This window comes from Gaeumannomyces tritici (genome assembly GCF_000145635.1).
Source record: "Gaeumannomyces tritici R3-111a-1 unplaced genomic scaffold supercont2.3, whole genome shotgun sequence".
Taxonomy (NCBI): Eukaryota; Fungi; Ascomycota; class Sordariomycetes; order Magnaporthales; family Magnaporthaceae; genus Gaeumannomyces; species Gaeumannomyces tritici.
The window spans coordinates 624,117-638,947 of NW_008804547.1; the positions used below are offsets into that span (position 1 = coordinate 624,117).

At 58.0% G+C, this 14,831-nt stretch overlaps 6 protein-coding genes across 6 annotated transcripts; 4 read left to right on the top strand and 2 right to left on the bottom strand.

Moving 5' to 3' along the window:
• Positions 1-67: 67 nt before the first annotated feature.
• GGTG_05281 (hypothetical protein) lies at positions 68-1,925 on the bottom strand. Its single transcript, XM_009223080.1, has one exon. It carries the CDS (start codon positions 1,783-1,785, stop codon positions 154-156), a length of 1,632 nt encoding a protein of 543 aa, XP_009221344.1. The 5' UTR covers positions 1,786-1,925; the 3' UTR covers positions 68-153.
• Positions 1,926-2,322: 397 nt separating this feature from the next.
• Positions 2,323-6,680, top strand: GGTG_05282 (serine/threonine protein kinase; the record flags this gene model as incomplete). Its single annotated transcript, XM_009223081.1, has 5 exons — positions 2,323-2,913; positions 2,985-3,476; positions 3,937-4,468; positions 4,541-4,920; positions 5,031-6,680. The coding sequence occupies 5 exons, from the start codon at positions 2,323-2,325 to the stop codon at positions 6,678-6,680; spliced, it is 3,645 nt and encodes a 1,214-aa protein (XP_009221345.1).
• Positions 6,681-7,627: 947 nt separating this feature from the next.
• Positions 7,628-8,502, top strand: GGTG_05283 (hypothetical protein). The gene has a single exon (XM_009223082.1). It carries the CDS (start codon positions 7,702-7,704, stop codon positions 8,236-8,238), a length of 537 nt encoding a protein of 178 aa, XP_009221346.1. The 5' UTR covers positions 7,628-7,701; the 3' UTR covers positions 8,239-8,502.
• Positions 8,503-8,515: 13 nt separating this feature from the next.
• Positions 8,516-10,591, bottom strand: GGTG_05284 (golgi transport complex component Cog5). Its single transcript, XM_009223083.1, has one exon. It carries the CDS (start codon positions 10,516-10,518, stop codon positions 9,109-9,111), a length of 1,410 nt encoding a protein of 469 aa, XP_009221347.1. The 5' UTR covers positions 10,519-10,591; the 3' UTR covers positions 8,516-9,108.
• Positions 10,592-10,709: 118 nt separating this feature from the next.
• Positions 10,710-13,302, top strand: GGTG_05285 (hypothetical protein). The gene has a single exon (XM_009223084.1). The coding sequence runs from the start codon at positions 11,001-11,003 to the stop codon at positions 12,714-12,716; it is 1,716 nt and encodes a 571-aa protein (XP_009221348.1). The 5' UTR covers positions 10,710-11,000; the 3' UTR covers positions 12,717-13,302.
• Positions 13,303-13,617: 315 nt separating this feature from the next.
• On the top strand, positions 13,618-14,556 carry GGTG_05286 (hypothetical protein; the record flags this gene model as incomplete). Its single annotated transcript, XM_009223085.1, has 4 exons — positions 13,618-13,711; positions 14,077-14,118; positions 14,227-14,359; positions 14,541-14,556. 4 exons carry the CDS (start codon positions 13,618-13,620, stop codon positions 14,554-14,556), a joined length of 285 nt encoding a protein of 94 aa, XP_009221349.1.
• Between the last annotated feature and the right edge of the window lie 275 nt (positions 14,557-14,831).

The following is a 14,831-nucleotide window of genomic DNA, read 5'->3' on the forward strand; positions in this document are numbered from 1 at the left end:
GCCAAGGCAATGCGACGACGGGTGTCTGCTCCGCACCTTCCTATTCATACTATGAAGCACTATGCGTGTGCACTTGTAGGCACTCTATGGCGAGGCTTGACGTAATATTGATAGGAGGCTAACATAAGAAAGTAGCCAATCCCGCTCGCGCTATCAAGCGGTACACATCTCCAAAGGCATGATGACCTTGGTGAAAAATTCGTGAGCAAAGAAATCGTCGCTGTCATTCGGCAGTTCCAGCAGCAGCAGCGTCCTCACTACACTTCGGAATCTAGAGCCCATCCTCCAGCCCAGGTCTTCCAACGGGTCGTTGATGATAAGCTTTCTTGCCCAAGACCTCGATTTCAGCTTGGGTTTTTTCTCACTAGGCACAGCATCGGCCAGGACCTCCCATCGGCCCACCTCGCAGAGCACCACTCCAAGGCCATACAGGTCCAGCTTCTTGGTGAAGCCGCCCCTGGCATCTTCATGGTAGTAGTACTCCACCTCGGGGTCTTCGTCCGCGTTCAGCTTGACGGACTCGGTGGTTCGGCTCCGAGACGCCTGGAAGCCTGTAACCAGCGGCTGAGCGACATCGATCCCCCTGCCCTCATCGCGGTGGAGGAACACGATGTTCTCGCTCCGGAAACCCTTGTGCAACCAACCCGCGGCGTGGAAGAGGCTGAAGCCTGACGCGAGCTCGTACGCAAGACGGAAGCGGTCGCCCAAAAGAGGTGGCTTTGCCCGGGTGGCTCGGATGAGCTCCTTTAGGTTTGTTGGGGGCAGTTTGCCAAAGTTTCCCTCGTAACCCGAGTCCTTGGGCACGGTGAGCACGGTGCCGAGTCGCGTTTTCCTATTGGCAGCCCTGAACGCCGAGTCCTCGAATATGCCACAGCAAGGCGGGATGTGGAGTGCCGGCTCGTTGACGGTCTCGAGCATGACGGCGAGCGATTCGGCACGGTCGCGAAGAGTCTGGTACGAGAGAGCTTCCGGGTCGAGTATGTTCCATTCGATCCACACGGGATGCCGGATCCCTGTGGGATGCGTGTATATCCCGGTCGTCCACCCGCCGGCATCCTTTAGTGCGAGCTGATTACTCCCTATGACGGTCACGGCTTGCTTGACTGTACTGGCGGCTGACTGTTCCAGACCCATTAGCTGCGCGGAGAGCGCCAGCAGCCTCGGGCTTTGCATGGCCGGATCTTGGAGCATTTTGACATAGCCTGTCCCCTTGATCTTGGCCAGCACGTACGACGAGAGTGTCCTCTGAAGAAGATCGACATCTGCCGGCTGCAGGACATCGTACAGGTCTCGATTCAGCTGCTGGAGATGCAAGACCAGCTCCGCGAACTTGTCTTTCCTCTTGATCACCCAACTGACGCGGCTCCTGGGACTTCGCGAAAGCGCCAGCTTTGCCATGTCTTTGGCCATCTGGCTGTCGGCCGCCATACCCTTGTCCAGATCGCCAGCTGCGACTGGTGGCAGCACGAGGTTGTGTTTTTTGATAAAGGGTTCAGCCTGCTCGTGTGTCCTCTTGATCTCGCCCAAGATGCGGAGCACCAGCCTCTTCACAACTTCGGGCTGCGATGCCAGGGCGCACGAGGCCGGGTCTGAGGTCCTGAAAAAGTCTCCCCAGATAAGGAGCTTGTGCTTCTCGATATGGTACCTCAGCGTCAGGTATCCACCTCCATCATCGTCATCAAAGAAAGACTCGATGAGGAGGTAGCCGTCTATGGCGCCGTTGAAGGCAGCGATCAACCCCACCACAGCAAGGGCAGCGCCCACAGGCTCCACGCCAGTTGCCATTTCTTGTCCTGGTTGCCTTTGGATGTTATTCGCGGCGGAGCTTCAAAAAAGACGGGGAAATAGTCAACTCAGATCCCAGGACCCAATGTCTGCTCTGGTTTTCGGCAACCTGTAACGGTAAAGAGGGTTTTATTCACAGCCTGCCTGTCATTCGGAAACGCCTATTCTGGACACAGCCCCTGTCCTAACCAACTAGCGTCGCCCGACTACAGAGGGGTTCCAGCCACACAGACGTCTCCGAGGACGTCAGCGTACTGAAACCGAGCAGCTGAGCTATAGAGGCGTTTCAGCCGTCCAAAAACATCGCGGATCTACATATACCAACACCGGGCAACTCAGCCCCAAAAGACAAAAAGGCCTCGTGTCTGCCTATCATCAATGTGAACATGGTATGAATGAGTCACCCCTTGATAGTCGACATTCATGTCGAGCGGTCGGCTCGGACATGCGTGCTTTCGTTCCAGTTAATTTTCTTCGCTAAAATACCACGCGACCCCTTATCAACGTCCTCAAAGCAGTGATAAATTCGCGATCAGCATGGATCGGTCCGGCCGACAACTAGCCCTCCGGGATTCGGAGAATATCGAAGCAGGAAGCAATGTCACCGGAGAAGTTGAAGAGCCAGGGCGCACGTCAGTGAGACAGTCCACCCGCCGCCGAGGCCCAGGCTTTATCAACATTCTAGACTTTGGGTTCCAGTGGGGTATACCTTCTGTGGACCTTGTCCGCGTTGGCGTTGTGTCTAAATCCAACAGGGGCACGCTGGACGGCGCCCGTGTTGCTTATTCAGTCGGCGCCGGGCATACCGCCACCGTCATCCAGCACCAGACAGGTGACGAGGAGTTAGATATCCTACCTGTGGGAACCACTATTGCCCTCAAGATTTTCACACAGAACTCGGTTCCCGATTCTACGGAGGGTCGGCAGGGCCAGCGGGAAGCTCTGTCCCAGACCTACGCTGCTATCCTCAGTGAGCTCGGCGTACTCTGCGACCCAGAGCTATCCGAGCATCCGAACTTTGTCAAGTTGCTGTTTTTAGGATGGCGGTCACCCAACCCCTTTCTGATCCTCGGAATGGAGCTCGGGGAATACGGATCTCTGGATTATACCTATGCGCGCCGGGCGCCGGTCTGTCGAGGGCCCAGAAGACGCATATCACCATGGACATCGCTGTGGGCCTACATGCCCTACATGACAAGGGGCTCGTCCACGGAGACTTGAAGCCGGGGAACATCGTGGTTTTCAAGCACCCCGACCCGGAGCGGCAGCTAATCGCAAAGCTGACCGACTTTGGGGGTGCGTCTGAGCGCGACACAGCCCCGGGCTTCGTTACATATCTATGGTCTGCGCCGGAAGTACTCCACGGGGACCCCGACATCGACTGGGACAAATGCGATATCTACTCGTACGGTCTGGTCGTCGCTAGCATCTGGGGCCGCCCAGGAGAGTTCGTGGTCAAGCGCAGGAAGTCTTCCTGCATTCTCGAGTCTTTCGTCCCGCCATCTCTGTTAGAAGAAGACGATCGAGAAAACTTCCTCCTGGTCACAAAGAGCATCCCTGAGGATAGACCAGACAGTGCACTGCACTTGAGCCTGAGAAGCTTGCCCACCGCCAGCCCTGCAGTTGTCCGAAATTTGCTCGGGGTAGTGCTTGTGCCACGCTTTTGGCAGCGGCCAAGCATGCTTGACGTCGTAACCCACTGTTTCGCCGACATTAGCGATACGTTGGGTCGAAATCTGAGGTCGGTTACTTCACTCTGGGTGGCCGGTGCGATAAACTGACTGACTTTCGCAGGGAAGAGGTACGCTTTAAGACAAAGGAGAATCGCTTTGTTAAAGCCAACACTCGACTCTTCAAGGTGGGTGACCTCAATGCTACAAACCTTCCTATTCCTGCTTTTCTTCCTATTTTCCTTTTTTATTTTTCTTCCTCTTCCTTTCCCTTTCTTTTTCCTAGCTTTAATTCTAATTTTATTTCTCTTCTTATTCCAATTCTTCCAATGGGCTGTTCCTGCCGCACCAATAGTTCTAATCTATGGGACTCCCTTGTACGGGCTAGCGGCCTTTTTATTGCTTAGGTGGAACTGCCATCTTGTGTGTGGTGGGCGTGCCACTGCTGCGAGAGAGATTTGCTAGTCCTGTATCCTGCTAGATCTGGTCAAAGTCGTTTCGACAGCGCACCCGAGAGTTCCAGGAATATGTTCTTGGACAGCTCGAGCAGGAGGTCGGCGGAAGCCCGGATCTCTTCTGCTCCGTGGTCGAGGATATCACGGAAAGCGCCGACGAAGCCAAGTCCCTTGACCAGTACATCGAGATTCTTCGACAGGGCGTCGGCCGCCGGGCGATTTCCGCCACTGGCGGAGGGGAGGGCTCCACGTTCATCGATGCTGGAGACAAAGGGCGTATCTGCTTTCACATAGCGCTATGCTACTTGTACCCCGTTGGCACAGACTTCTCGCTGGAGACAGGCCTGCGCTGGCTGCGGGCCGCAGTTCTTGGTGGCTATATGCAGGCAGCGTACCTGTTCTCAGTCCTGCAGCATCAATATCCGGAGCAAAGTCCTCCTCCGGTGCAGGAGCGACTATCGCTTGCAGTCGCAGGCCTGACAAGGAGCTTACCCTGCTTGGACATCCTCGCCTCTCGGTGGCCGGCGCACTATCAGCAGGTTATGGCTGTCATACAAGGTCAGCGCACGACCTAACTCAAGCTGAGCTTCAACAATGTGTATCACATATGCACTATCTTGGACAGCAAAGTTAGAGGCAAATGCCCTGCCGAGTCAGGGGGGATTTCGGATAGTATCATCTCCTACAACCTTGACCATGCCCGACGGCTGCTGGAAGGACAAGCAGACGACAGCAAGCCCGCCGTCGCAGAGGGCGACGACATGGCTGGCGCGCTGCACGCCTTGACTTATCTCAGAGATGCCGATGCTGCGTCGCTGGCCAGGCTGGTTGTCTCCAAAGGCGCAGACTTGAATGCCTCGCGAGTTGCATCGCAAGGAGTATGGGCAACCAAGCTTGATCAAAGCAGGGTCACCTCTGCGCTGAGCTCGGCCATCTCGCGCGGGCAGCTCTTGTTTGCTCAGACCATGGTCGATCTGCACGAGGAAAAGGATATTCCCATTAAGGATTTCGTGCGTGCACTCATCACCTCTGTGGCCTTCTGGCATCACGACCTGGCCGAGAGGCTCTGGGAGCTGAGGCTGAAGAGACCCTCCCTTTGCGATGCCACTCCCCGACTGAGCTCACTGGCTTGGAGGGATCTGCGCTACTCGATCCGCGTCTCCTGCTTATCGCCGCCATGGACGACTCAGACATGCACTCTCTGGAGAACCGGGCCTTCCATGGGCAACGCCACGACGAGGCATACGCCAACACCCTGATGCCGTTGATCAAGTACGGGGCAAATCCTACCAGCGGTTTCTTTAGGGACTGCCCCCTATATCGCTGTCTGGTTGACGACGATCCAGTTGCGCTACGGTGCTTCGTTCGATGTATACGTGAAACCTATGATGGGGACCCGTTCGAACTGGTCATCGATCCGGGCCATTGCCGGGGGCAGGAGTGGTCGGCAAACGGGCATACAGGACTACAAACCTGTATCTACTCCAAATCCCGGCGTTGCTTCTACATTCTACTTGACGAGTTTCCCCTTCTGATGGAGGAGCAAAACATGCGAGGCCTCACGGCTCTCCACTCAGCCACGTTCCACCGCCAGGATCTAGGGCTGCTACAAGCTCTGCTGGAGCGAGGCGCAAACGTCCTAGCTGTGAGCAAAGACAATTCGTCTCCGCTCATGCGGGCGCTGCGAAACAAGAACATTGAGGCCGCCGATCTCATCACGCGGTACTGCTCTCCGGAGCAGCTCGCCATCCTTTTCCGGCGGCAGCCCGACACGGGCCGCTCGCTCTTCTCGCGCCTGATAGATGCCTGGCTCCGTGGCCGTGACCCAGAGCTCATCGAGAGCTTCAGATGGGCAGTCGATCACGGTGCCGCGCACTTCTATGGCACCACCTTCGACGTGGGCCCGCACCGGGTCGAGAAGCCGCTGTGGAACGACATACTGGCCAGCGTGCGCCCGCCGTCCGAGGCCTGGCAGCTACACGACCTGGAGCTCCTCGACCTCCTGTTTTCCGTGTTTCCGGACCGGGTCAACGAGCTACAGCAGGACGGTCGCGGTCCGCTGCACGTGGCGGCGTGGTACGGGCATGTCGAGGCGGTGCGCAGCCTACTGCGCCAGCACGGCGCCGACGTCAACCTCGAGTTTGGAGTCTGCGAGTATCACCCAGGCGACCCACGGGCCATGGAGGGCCGTACCGCGCTCAACCTGGCCGTCGTTCGCGGCAAAGCGTCCGGGCTACCTGACGAGGTACGGCGGGGTGGACACGAGGACATCTCACGCTGGCGGGCCGACTGCGCCGCCATCAAAGACATTCTCCGCGCTGCGGGAGGGCGTTCGGGCGGCGGTGCTTCTTTTGCGCAGGCGATGGAGGTCCTGGCACTGGATGAGGATTCCAACGTCTCGGCCGTTTCCATCAATGAGCCGGAGCCGCCTGAGCACGATGATATATGGAGGGGGGAGTGGCCCGAACCGCTCCCTCGGGATGGCACCAGCGCGCCACCTCCGGATCTACAGAGCATGGAGAGGGGGATGGGGGTTCTGATGAGCCTCCTGGGCCCTATGCGTACGAGCAGAGGTGAGAGCCATAACACCACAGCTGACCCAGAGGAGCGTGACAACTGGAGGTCAAAAGCAAGTCGGATTCGGCAGTTGTGGAGGCTCCCGCAGGGGTGGGAGCTGCGCATGGTGGGCGATAGCGGGACGCTCTTCTTTGTAAACCACAACACGCAAAGCACAACCTGGGACAAGCCGCCTCTGGCAAGGCCAGGCTAGGCGGTGGTGGTATGACTGACCTAGACAAGTACGAACAATGAAGCTGCCGAGTATTGAAGCCTATCGCCAATCGCGATATCCCCACATTTCGGTATTGAGCTCTCTGGTGTCTTACCTTCAGTATTGTGCTACGGGTTTGAGTGCCATTTATGGGCAGTGATATTGATCACAGGATTGGCAGCCGCTACTCCCTTAGGCTACAATGTGTCTGAGTTTCATTCACCACAAAATCGGCGGTGAGGCCATAAAAGGACACAGCCATATACACGGGTGGCCGCCTGACGCATGGTTGTGAAATCTGTAAGATTTGTGAGATGACTGGTGGATCGTAGCTGTGTAAGTGCGAGCGTGCCAATGCTCTCGACAGGAACGTGTGAAGACACCACGGCAAATGCCCTTGGTTCACAGCTGGCACCAGCTTTGAACTACCTCAAGGATTTCTGCCAATAGAATTAGGGGGAGCCTTGCCGCTACGTCGCCATAGCCATCACGAACATAACCAACCATATTGCGCAGCCTTCTGCCGCCCCCAATAGTTCCAGCCACTCACATGGATATGGCTTGTGACGGCTCATACTCTCAGTCTAGCTGACGTGGACTATCAACCTGTGATCACCAGGAAGTACCTACCAGAGTACATGGAAGATGAAGTAACTGTGGGTGGGATACCGATGTTCCACTGGCTTGAAGCTCTCGGCTCGTATTGTCGTGATCATCGGGCGCCCGCACAGCCTGCCGAGCTGGAGCACTACCGAGGTTGAGTCCAGAGGACGACGGCAGCCAGTGAGACTGGCTGTCGCCAGGCAGTATAAATAGGCCACATTGTCCCCGAAGAGAATCAACTTGACATCAACATCAAGCAGCCAAAGCATTCAACAGCAGAGCAGCACACCAAGAACATAAAACGCTACACACACACACACACACACACACACACACACACACACACACACACACACACACACACACATTCTCTCTCTCTCTCTCATTGCACAAACTACTCCCCAACCCATCAGCAACCATGAGCTTCATCTTCTACTCCGGCCCCTCGTCCGACTTCCCTCCCATGAGCGAGTGGAAGACGTTCGAGGAACTTTTCAACCTCAACAAGCCCGAGATGCTGCGGACGGGCGACACGGGCGAGGACGTGGGCTGCATCTGGAACGCGGTGCTCGAGTGCGCCAAGCTCGGCGTCGACGAGCGCGTCGTCTTCGCCATCATCATGCAGGAGTCGACGGGCGACGTGGGCGTCGCGACGACGTGGAACATGGACAAGCGCGCCACGGCGGGCCTGATGCAGTGCGACGGGAGCCCCGGCTTCGACGGCCGCCACGGCCTGCCGCAGGCCGACATCACGGCCATGGTGCGCGCCGGCACCGAGCACTTCAAGGGGAACCTGCACGAGCACGGGGACAAGTGGGACGCCGACACCATCTACAAGGCCCTGCGGTCTTACAACTCGGGCCGCTGCGACGCCGACGACCTCAGTAAGGGACTCGGGGCGACCGACGACTATGTCAGCGATGTGGCCAATCGTCTGTGCGGCCGCACCCGCTGATCTGGAGATGGGTGTCGACGGAGGGAAGAGATGTGATGGGGGTGGTGAGGAACCAAGGGTGGTAATTTCGGCGATAGGGTGACGGGTCTCGTCAGGGCGCGGTAGTTCTGGCGCGTATCCTTCTTGGGGAATCTTTGATACCTGGTATTTGGAGGAGAGCTGATAACCAGACTTCGTTCAAATTACGAAGCACATGGCTGTTCAGTGAGGAGGGAGGAATTTTGAATAGCACGCAGAACTTTGGACCAGAATGCAATAATTCCTGTCTTTTTTTCGCGTGAAGTGTATAACATCCAGTTCTTCTGAAATTTGTTGATAACTCCATACTAGAAGGCATGGATGAGGGTCTCAGGGGTGGCCACTGAGACCCATCCGGCCTGTGTAAACTGCGCCACCAACTGCGCGCCTCGACCCCTTTCTGCGCTTTCCAACATGCTGCCGTATGAAAGAGATATATAACTCATTCAGTTTATAAACACAGCTTAGCCGGCAAAGCAACTTAGCTAGTTCAGGGCTAGGTGGACCACAACATCTGTTAGGCTAACCACAGGTGCGAAATTACGACACAATCATCGGAGACACGAAATCGCAACTCAGTTGAGAGTAACAGGATCGCGGGAATTTGATGGGCGCCGTGCTTGCTGGCGCAGGTCACCTCACATATGCGGCAAGTCTCCAAAGCGGCCACGCGATAGGGCCGAAGAAGCTAAACGAGAGCTGCCCTACGCCACAGCATTTCGGATACTTACGAAAAGCGCCTGATGAATGATCTAGGGTGACAGTGGCTTCACATGGCTTGAACGAGAGTTTAGCTCCCACAAGCAGTGCAGCCAACGTGGGCGTTTGTATGGTATTTTGGTTGAGGAAAACTCATCGCCCAATATTTCCCACCACGCTGCCGACCATGACGGCAATCTCCCGGTCCCAGCCCCCGGCCTTTTCGGTGCTGCCGTCCATGGCCTGGCCCTTAGCTTTCGCTTTCGGTGCGCCAGCGGCTGCTGCGGCGCCTGGCAGCTGACATCCTCGAACAACGCATTCCCTGATGGCTTCCCCTACGTTGCTCTTGTTGGATCTCAGGGTCCGTGCAGACACGCCGCCCCGGTTCATGATCTCCTGGACCCGGGTCGCGAGGCTGCTCGCCATCGTCCGCCAAAAGTACGAGGCCAGAGAGCCGGTCTCGAGATGGGCCAGCAGTGGTTGCAGAAGATTGCCTTTTTCGGCTGCAACAACGGCTGGGGGATGGAGCCTCAGGGGGTGCGGAGGCGCCTTTGTTGACTCGAGGACGAGTTCGAGTGCCACGATGTTTTGGCACCGCGCGCTCACCTCGGCCAGGGTCCGATCGAGCGACGGCAGGGCTGCGAGCGAGCGGGCCAGGGATGCTATGCTGCTCTGCAGCGCCGAGCGCAGATATATCTCGAGCGCCTGCACCATGGCTGAGGGGCTCCACCTTTCGTTCTTAGCCAGGGCGGTGGGTGACAGCAGATACAGCGTCACCAGAGCCGAAACCATGCGCGCCTTGGCCTCCTCCATCTGGGCAAAGGTCGGGCCGCCGCCGCCTGGCGCCCCGGACGATGAGGATGAGCCTATGGAAAACTCCCGCACTATCCGCTCCGAGAGCTCCTGAACCGAACGCTCGATGGGTGCGATGACGGTCTCCTGCAGGGAGCGTATGGCGTCGATGCGGTCCAGGCCGTGGCCCTCCTCCCCAGGGGCCTTGCGCTCTAGGATCTCGCGCAGGGACAAGATGGTGTGCGTGCAGCGGACCAGCGCATTGTGATCTTCCCTGCGCGCGGCCGTCGTGGCGGAAGCGGCAAGCTCCGAGTGCTGAACCTGGAGCTGGCGGCCCAGCTGTAGGCAGCGGGCGACGGAGCGGCCTAGCCTCAGCGTCTCCCACAGGCGCGAGGCGACCTGGCGGACGGTGTCGGCTTCGGCATGCTTCTTGGTGACCTCCCTCTCGAGCTGCTTGTAGCTCGCGTTGAGGGCCTTAACCTGGCCGTCGATCTCTGTGATGATTCTGCCGCTCGCTGCGGTCTGCTCCTCGGTGTGGGTGAGCAGTGGGATGGCGGAGCGGGTGGTCAGCTGGTCGATGTGCGAGTCGATCTCCTGGATGTCGAAGAGCACCCTTGAGAGGGGTGTGGATAGGTCGAGGGGCGAGTCATTGGGGTTATTGGTCGAGAGCACGAGGCTGTTGGCAAAGGCGGCGGGGTTGAAGCCGGGGGCCAAGAAGGTCTCGTAGTCGATATAGGACGCGTCCTCTTCGTCCTGACTGTTGACCACCATGCCTGGAGGCAGCAGACGGCAGCCAGGCCGTTACGGGTGGTGTCGTGGGCTGGGGTGTTTGGAGGGAGCTGTGGCCAGCAGCTGCGAAATCCAATTGGAGCAGAGCACACCCAGACTCAGCTGCCACTGCCTCCCCTGCCACACAGTACCACACAGTGCCAACTGTCCCGCCATGACTGGCGACGGGGGCTGACGAGCGGTATCGTCGGATCGCGGCAGCGCTCGAAAAAAAGCACTCAAACAAACACGGCCCTTTCCCTGCGCTGCTTGCTAAGCGTGGTTTCTGCGCTGAGGAACCTTGCGCCTTTGTTTGTCCCGCAGACGTCTCATCCTCGGCAATATGACCGGCTAGCTCCAAGGCGGCCTCGACCTCAGCTGGCACCGAGAAACCGCACGCGACAGCCAGGAACCCTCGGCTGACAGCCTCATCGACCGGACCTTTGGCCTACCGCCCGACTCCGCCGCCAAGACGCCTCGTTGCCATGCCTCTCCTCGACTTCCCGCCGGGTGACAACGCCACCGACACGGTCATCGAGGGCGTGCACTTCAGCCTCAAGATCTTCCGCGACTGGAACTACCAGTACTACTCCAACGGCACCGTCTCCAACGAGAGCTACTGCTTCATCACGGCCCCGCCCTTCACGCCCGCCCGCCTCCTCGACAACGGCACCTTTGTCAACTCGACCTGGTGCTACACGGCCCAGCGCCCCGTCGGCCCCCGCGGCGCCACTGCCCTGGCCCTGACGGTGCTCTTCGGCCTCGCCATTGTGCTCAACATCTCCAACCTCCATCGCCATGGCTCGCTCTTCCTCCCCTCCACGAAGCGCTTCCACCCCGTCGGCCGTCGCTGGCAGTGGTACTGGTCCCTGGCCGCCTGCTCCTTCGCCTGCGTCGGGCTGATTGCGAGTGTAGATGTTGAGCGCTTCTGGGTGTCGGAGCTGCCCATCGTGCTCGTCGCCTTTTTCTGGTACCTGCTCACCATGGCCACCATGGCTATCATTTGGGAGGCCGTCCGCCACTGGGGCAGCTGGCTAGAGCGCCAGTTCATTGACCCGGACCCCTTCGTTCTGCCCGAGAGTGGCATCCGCTACAAGTTCGAGTTCTTCATCCCGCTCGTCTTCTACGCCTTTTTCTTCCTCAATTTCTTCGTAGTCTTCCCTCGCAATTGGGGAGCCCTCGGGTTGCAGCGCTCTCCTGAGCAGACTCTGCGGGATGCCGTGCCCTCTGCCACCGACTTGCGCCTCAAAATTGGACCATTCTTTCTCTTGGCCGGCTGGATCACCATCCTCGTGTCTCTACGCCACTCGCTCAAGCACTACCAGAATCGCAACCGCGGCCTGGTCAACCGCGCCATCGGTCTGTTTACCATGACGCCGGTGCGCTTCCGACTCATGATCCCTCTGGCTCTCGCCATGCTTGCATACCAGGCCTACGTGCCCTGGTCTCTTGAGAACTCGCCCATGAACATCACTCCCAACCTCGTCCCTGTATATGTTGGCGGCTACCTCCCAAGCCTTCTTATCATATACATCCAGATCATCTGCGGCTACATGCGCCCTAATGAGGACCTGGAGCTGATCCGCCAGAGACGCGAGCGCGGCATCGAGGACGACGAACGCCTGCAGATAACCCGCAAGCCCGCGTGGTGGCGACGTGTACATGGCGATGCCGCGCCCCTCGGGGAGAGCATGCGCGACCGCGTTCGCCGCAACGTGAATGCTGTCACGGAAAGGAACCCCGGTCAGACTGATCCCAACAGGGAAGCCGAGATACGTGCCGCCCCGGGCCTTAGAAACCCCCCTTCTAGCCTGCCTGAGACGAACAGCCGCGCTGCTGTCAGCTCTGTGGAGATGGCCGAGATGCAAAGGGATCGTGGCAGCGATGCCTCAGACGCCAGAAGTGGCCTGCCATCACCTGGCCCCTCCGCCAACCTTGAATCTCCCACGACGGAGCCGTACAGCGGCCAGTCGGACAGACGGCGAAACGAACGTACCATGCAGGCTGTGGCCGGACTTCTATTCCCTGGATCAAACACCACGCCCTCGGCCGCCCAGAGAAGAGCAGACCTAATGGTAGACGGCCCGCCGCCGCCCCCTTACCAGGCGCAGACCCGAGAACAACAACCATCGGGGCTACGCAGCAGCTCTGCCTCGATCAACCAGCCTCCTCAGCAGACAAGGAGCATGTTGGATGTTTAAGCGGCGGCGGGTCAAGCGCAATTTACCCCCACACCGGTCAGGCGACCACCTCGCTGTTATTCTAATATACTACTTACTCCATTCCTTTGGTCATGTGTGTATATTTTGCATTTCTGCCTATCATTATTCCATTTTTCTCGTTTCATACTCTCCCCATTGAATATGTCTGGGCTATATTGCGGCGTCGTCACGGATTTCAGTTAAGCACGACTTGGATGTCTCTGTTATAGCTAGCAAGGTCAGCATGGATATGTGTATGTTTTACAAGGACGGCGGCATATGCAGTCAGGGCAGGGTGGTTGGCCAGCACGGGGCTTGGGAATGTGAGTGGAAGTGTAGGAAACACGAATACGGACAGTGCAAGTCGCATGTCTCCTTGCCGTTAAGGTCCCCTGCGGGTGTGTGAGGGGCTGGTGGCTGGAACAACGCACCAGGCCAGTCTTGGCATGGAGGTTTGATTCAATATGCATCTCGTCGTGCTCTCCAACCAAAGGCCACTCGGCATGTGCCCACTATGTGCCTTGCACGTACCCCAAACTATCAGCACCCCTCCAGGGCAGCACCATTTGTAGTGATCGCCAATGGCCACCCCCCATCCGATATGCAAAGGTACATGGCACCACATACAGGCTGTACCGCCCAGGCACCTACCGAGGGCTGCACTGGGCTAGATTTCCTTGCACAAAGGACATCTGCTGTGTGATGCGCTCAGATATATCACCCACCCAGCAAGGAATAGCCACAGGCAAGGCAATACAAAAAATGGCAAACGTAAGTTGCCGGCCATCTCCCCGGGATCCCACTGGGCCGGCCTCTCTCACACTGCCCGTATTTATCCCTCGGCGCTACCCCGTCAGCCCAGCACCAGCCAACCAGGTCCGAGATGCGCACATGCGCCGCCATGCGAGCAAGTCCAGCAGCCGCGCTACTGCAGCTGCAGGAGCTCTGCATCCAGCGCCTCTCGGTCTTTGCTTTCTCCGACACGCAGCGCGTTGGTTCGTTGGGCTGGGGGGGTTTTTTTTTGTTTTCTTTTTTTCTTGTGCGTCGTCCGTGGCGCTCCTTCGCTGTCCTGTCATCTCGGCCTTCCCTATCCCTCTAGCGTTTTCACTCGTGGAGTTTCTTCCCATGTTGGAATATCGATGGCATTGTAGTGGTGTGCATGACGGTACAGAACAGTTCTAGCAATCGCTGCTAGAAAACATAGCCCGTTCGGTAGACTGTGTGTAGGCCCGGTAGGTATCGGCCCTCGGCCTCGGGTCAGGCGACGCGCACACAAAAACCAAAACCCCAAAAGGGCAACCCAGCCAGCAAGAAGCGCGCCCCTACCCTCCCCTACAGCCACTGACCAGCCCTGCAATAGGCCCTCCCCTAGATCCCCTGGTGGACGACAGCACTACTGGTAGTAAGCCCGCTCCTCCCCTGCACCGCCAGCTCCCTCTGGGGACAAGAGGGCTGCCAAAAAGAAAACACCCCGCCCGCCAGCCTAGCTAGCCTAACCCCGTCCTCCGAGGTCGGCGCCCGGGGGACAGGAGACGGGCACATGTCGGGGCCTTGAGAACGACCCGTCACAAGCAGGGATATGGTATTATGAAGGGCAGCTGGAGAATGGAAAGAAATACCGAAAAGGAAACGAATGGCGGTGTGTACGTACATGGATGAGCGTATGTATATGTGTGGAAAAAAGGAAAGAGGAAAAAAAGAATCAAGGCCAAACGGCTGATGAGTTGGCAAAAGGCAGGGAGAAGGAGGGATGGGAAAATCCACAATGCCGTGGTCCACACGAACAACCCTCCCACTAACCTTCCCCATCCTCTCCAACGCCAGGCAACACGGAGCCTAGAACCACAGTGGACAGAAACAGGGTGGCGGACGGGCGGGCGGGCGGGCGGGCGGGGTGACCGAAGCATATTTTGCTTTCGGGTTTGTTTATGTTGCCCGCCACCGAACCTCTTCCTCATCTTCCCACCCGCGCCCGAGCCTAGAACACATGTGCCCTGCCTCCTGTCCATGAACGGCGGGGCATGATTCCATTAAAACGAAGAGAGAGAAGACAGGGGGAAAAAAAACTTCTGCAATAATAAAAGTGGCCGGCCGGCTTATTGCCCCCCCCCCCCC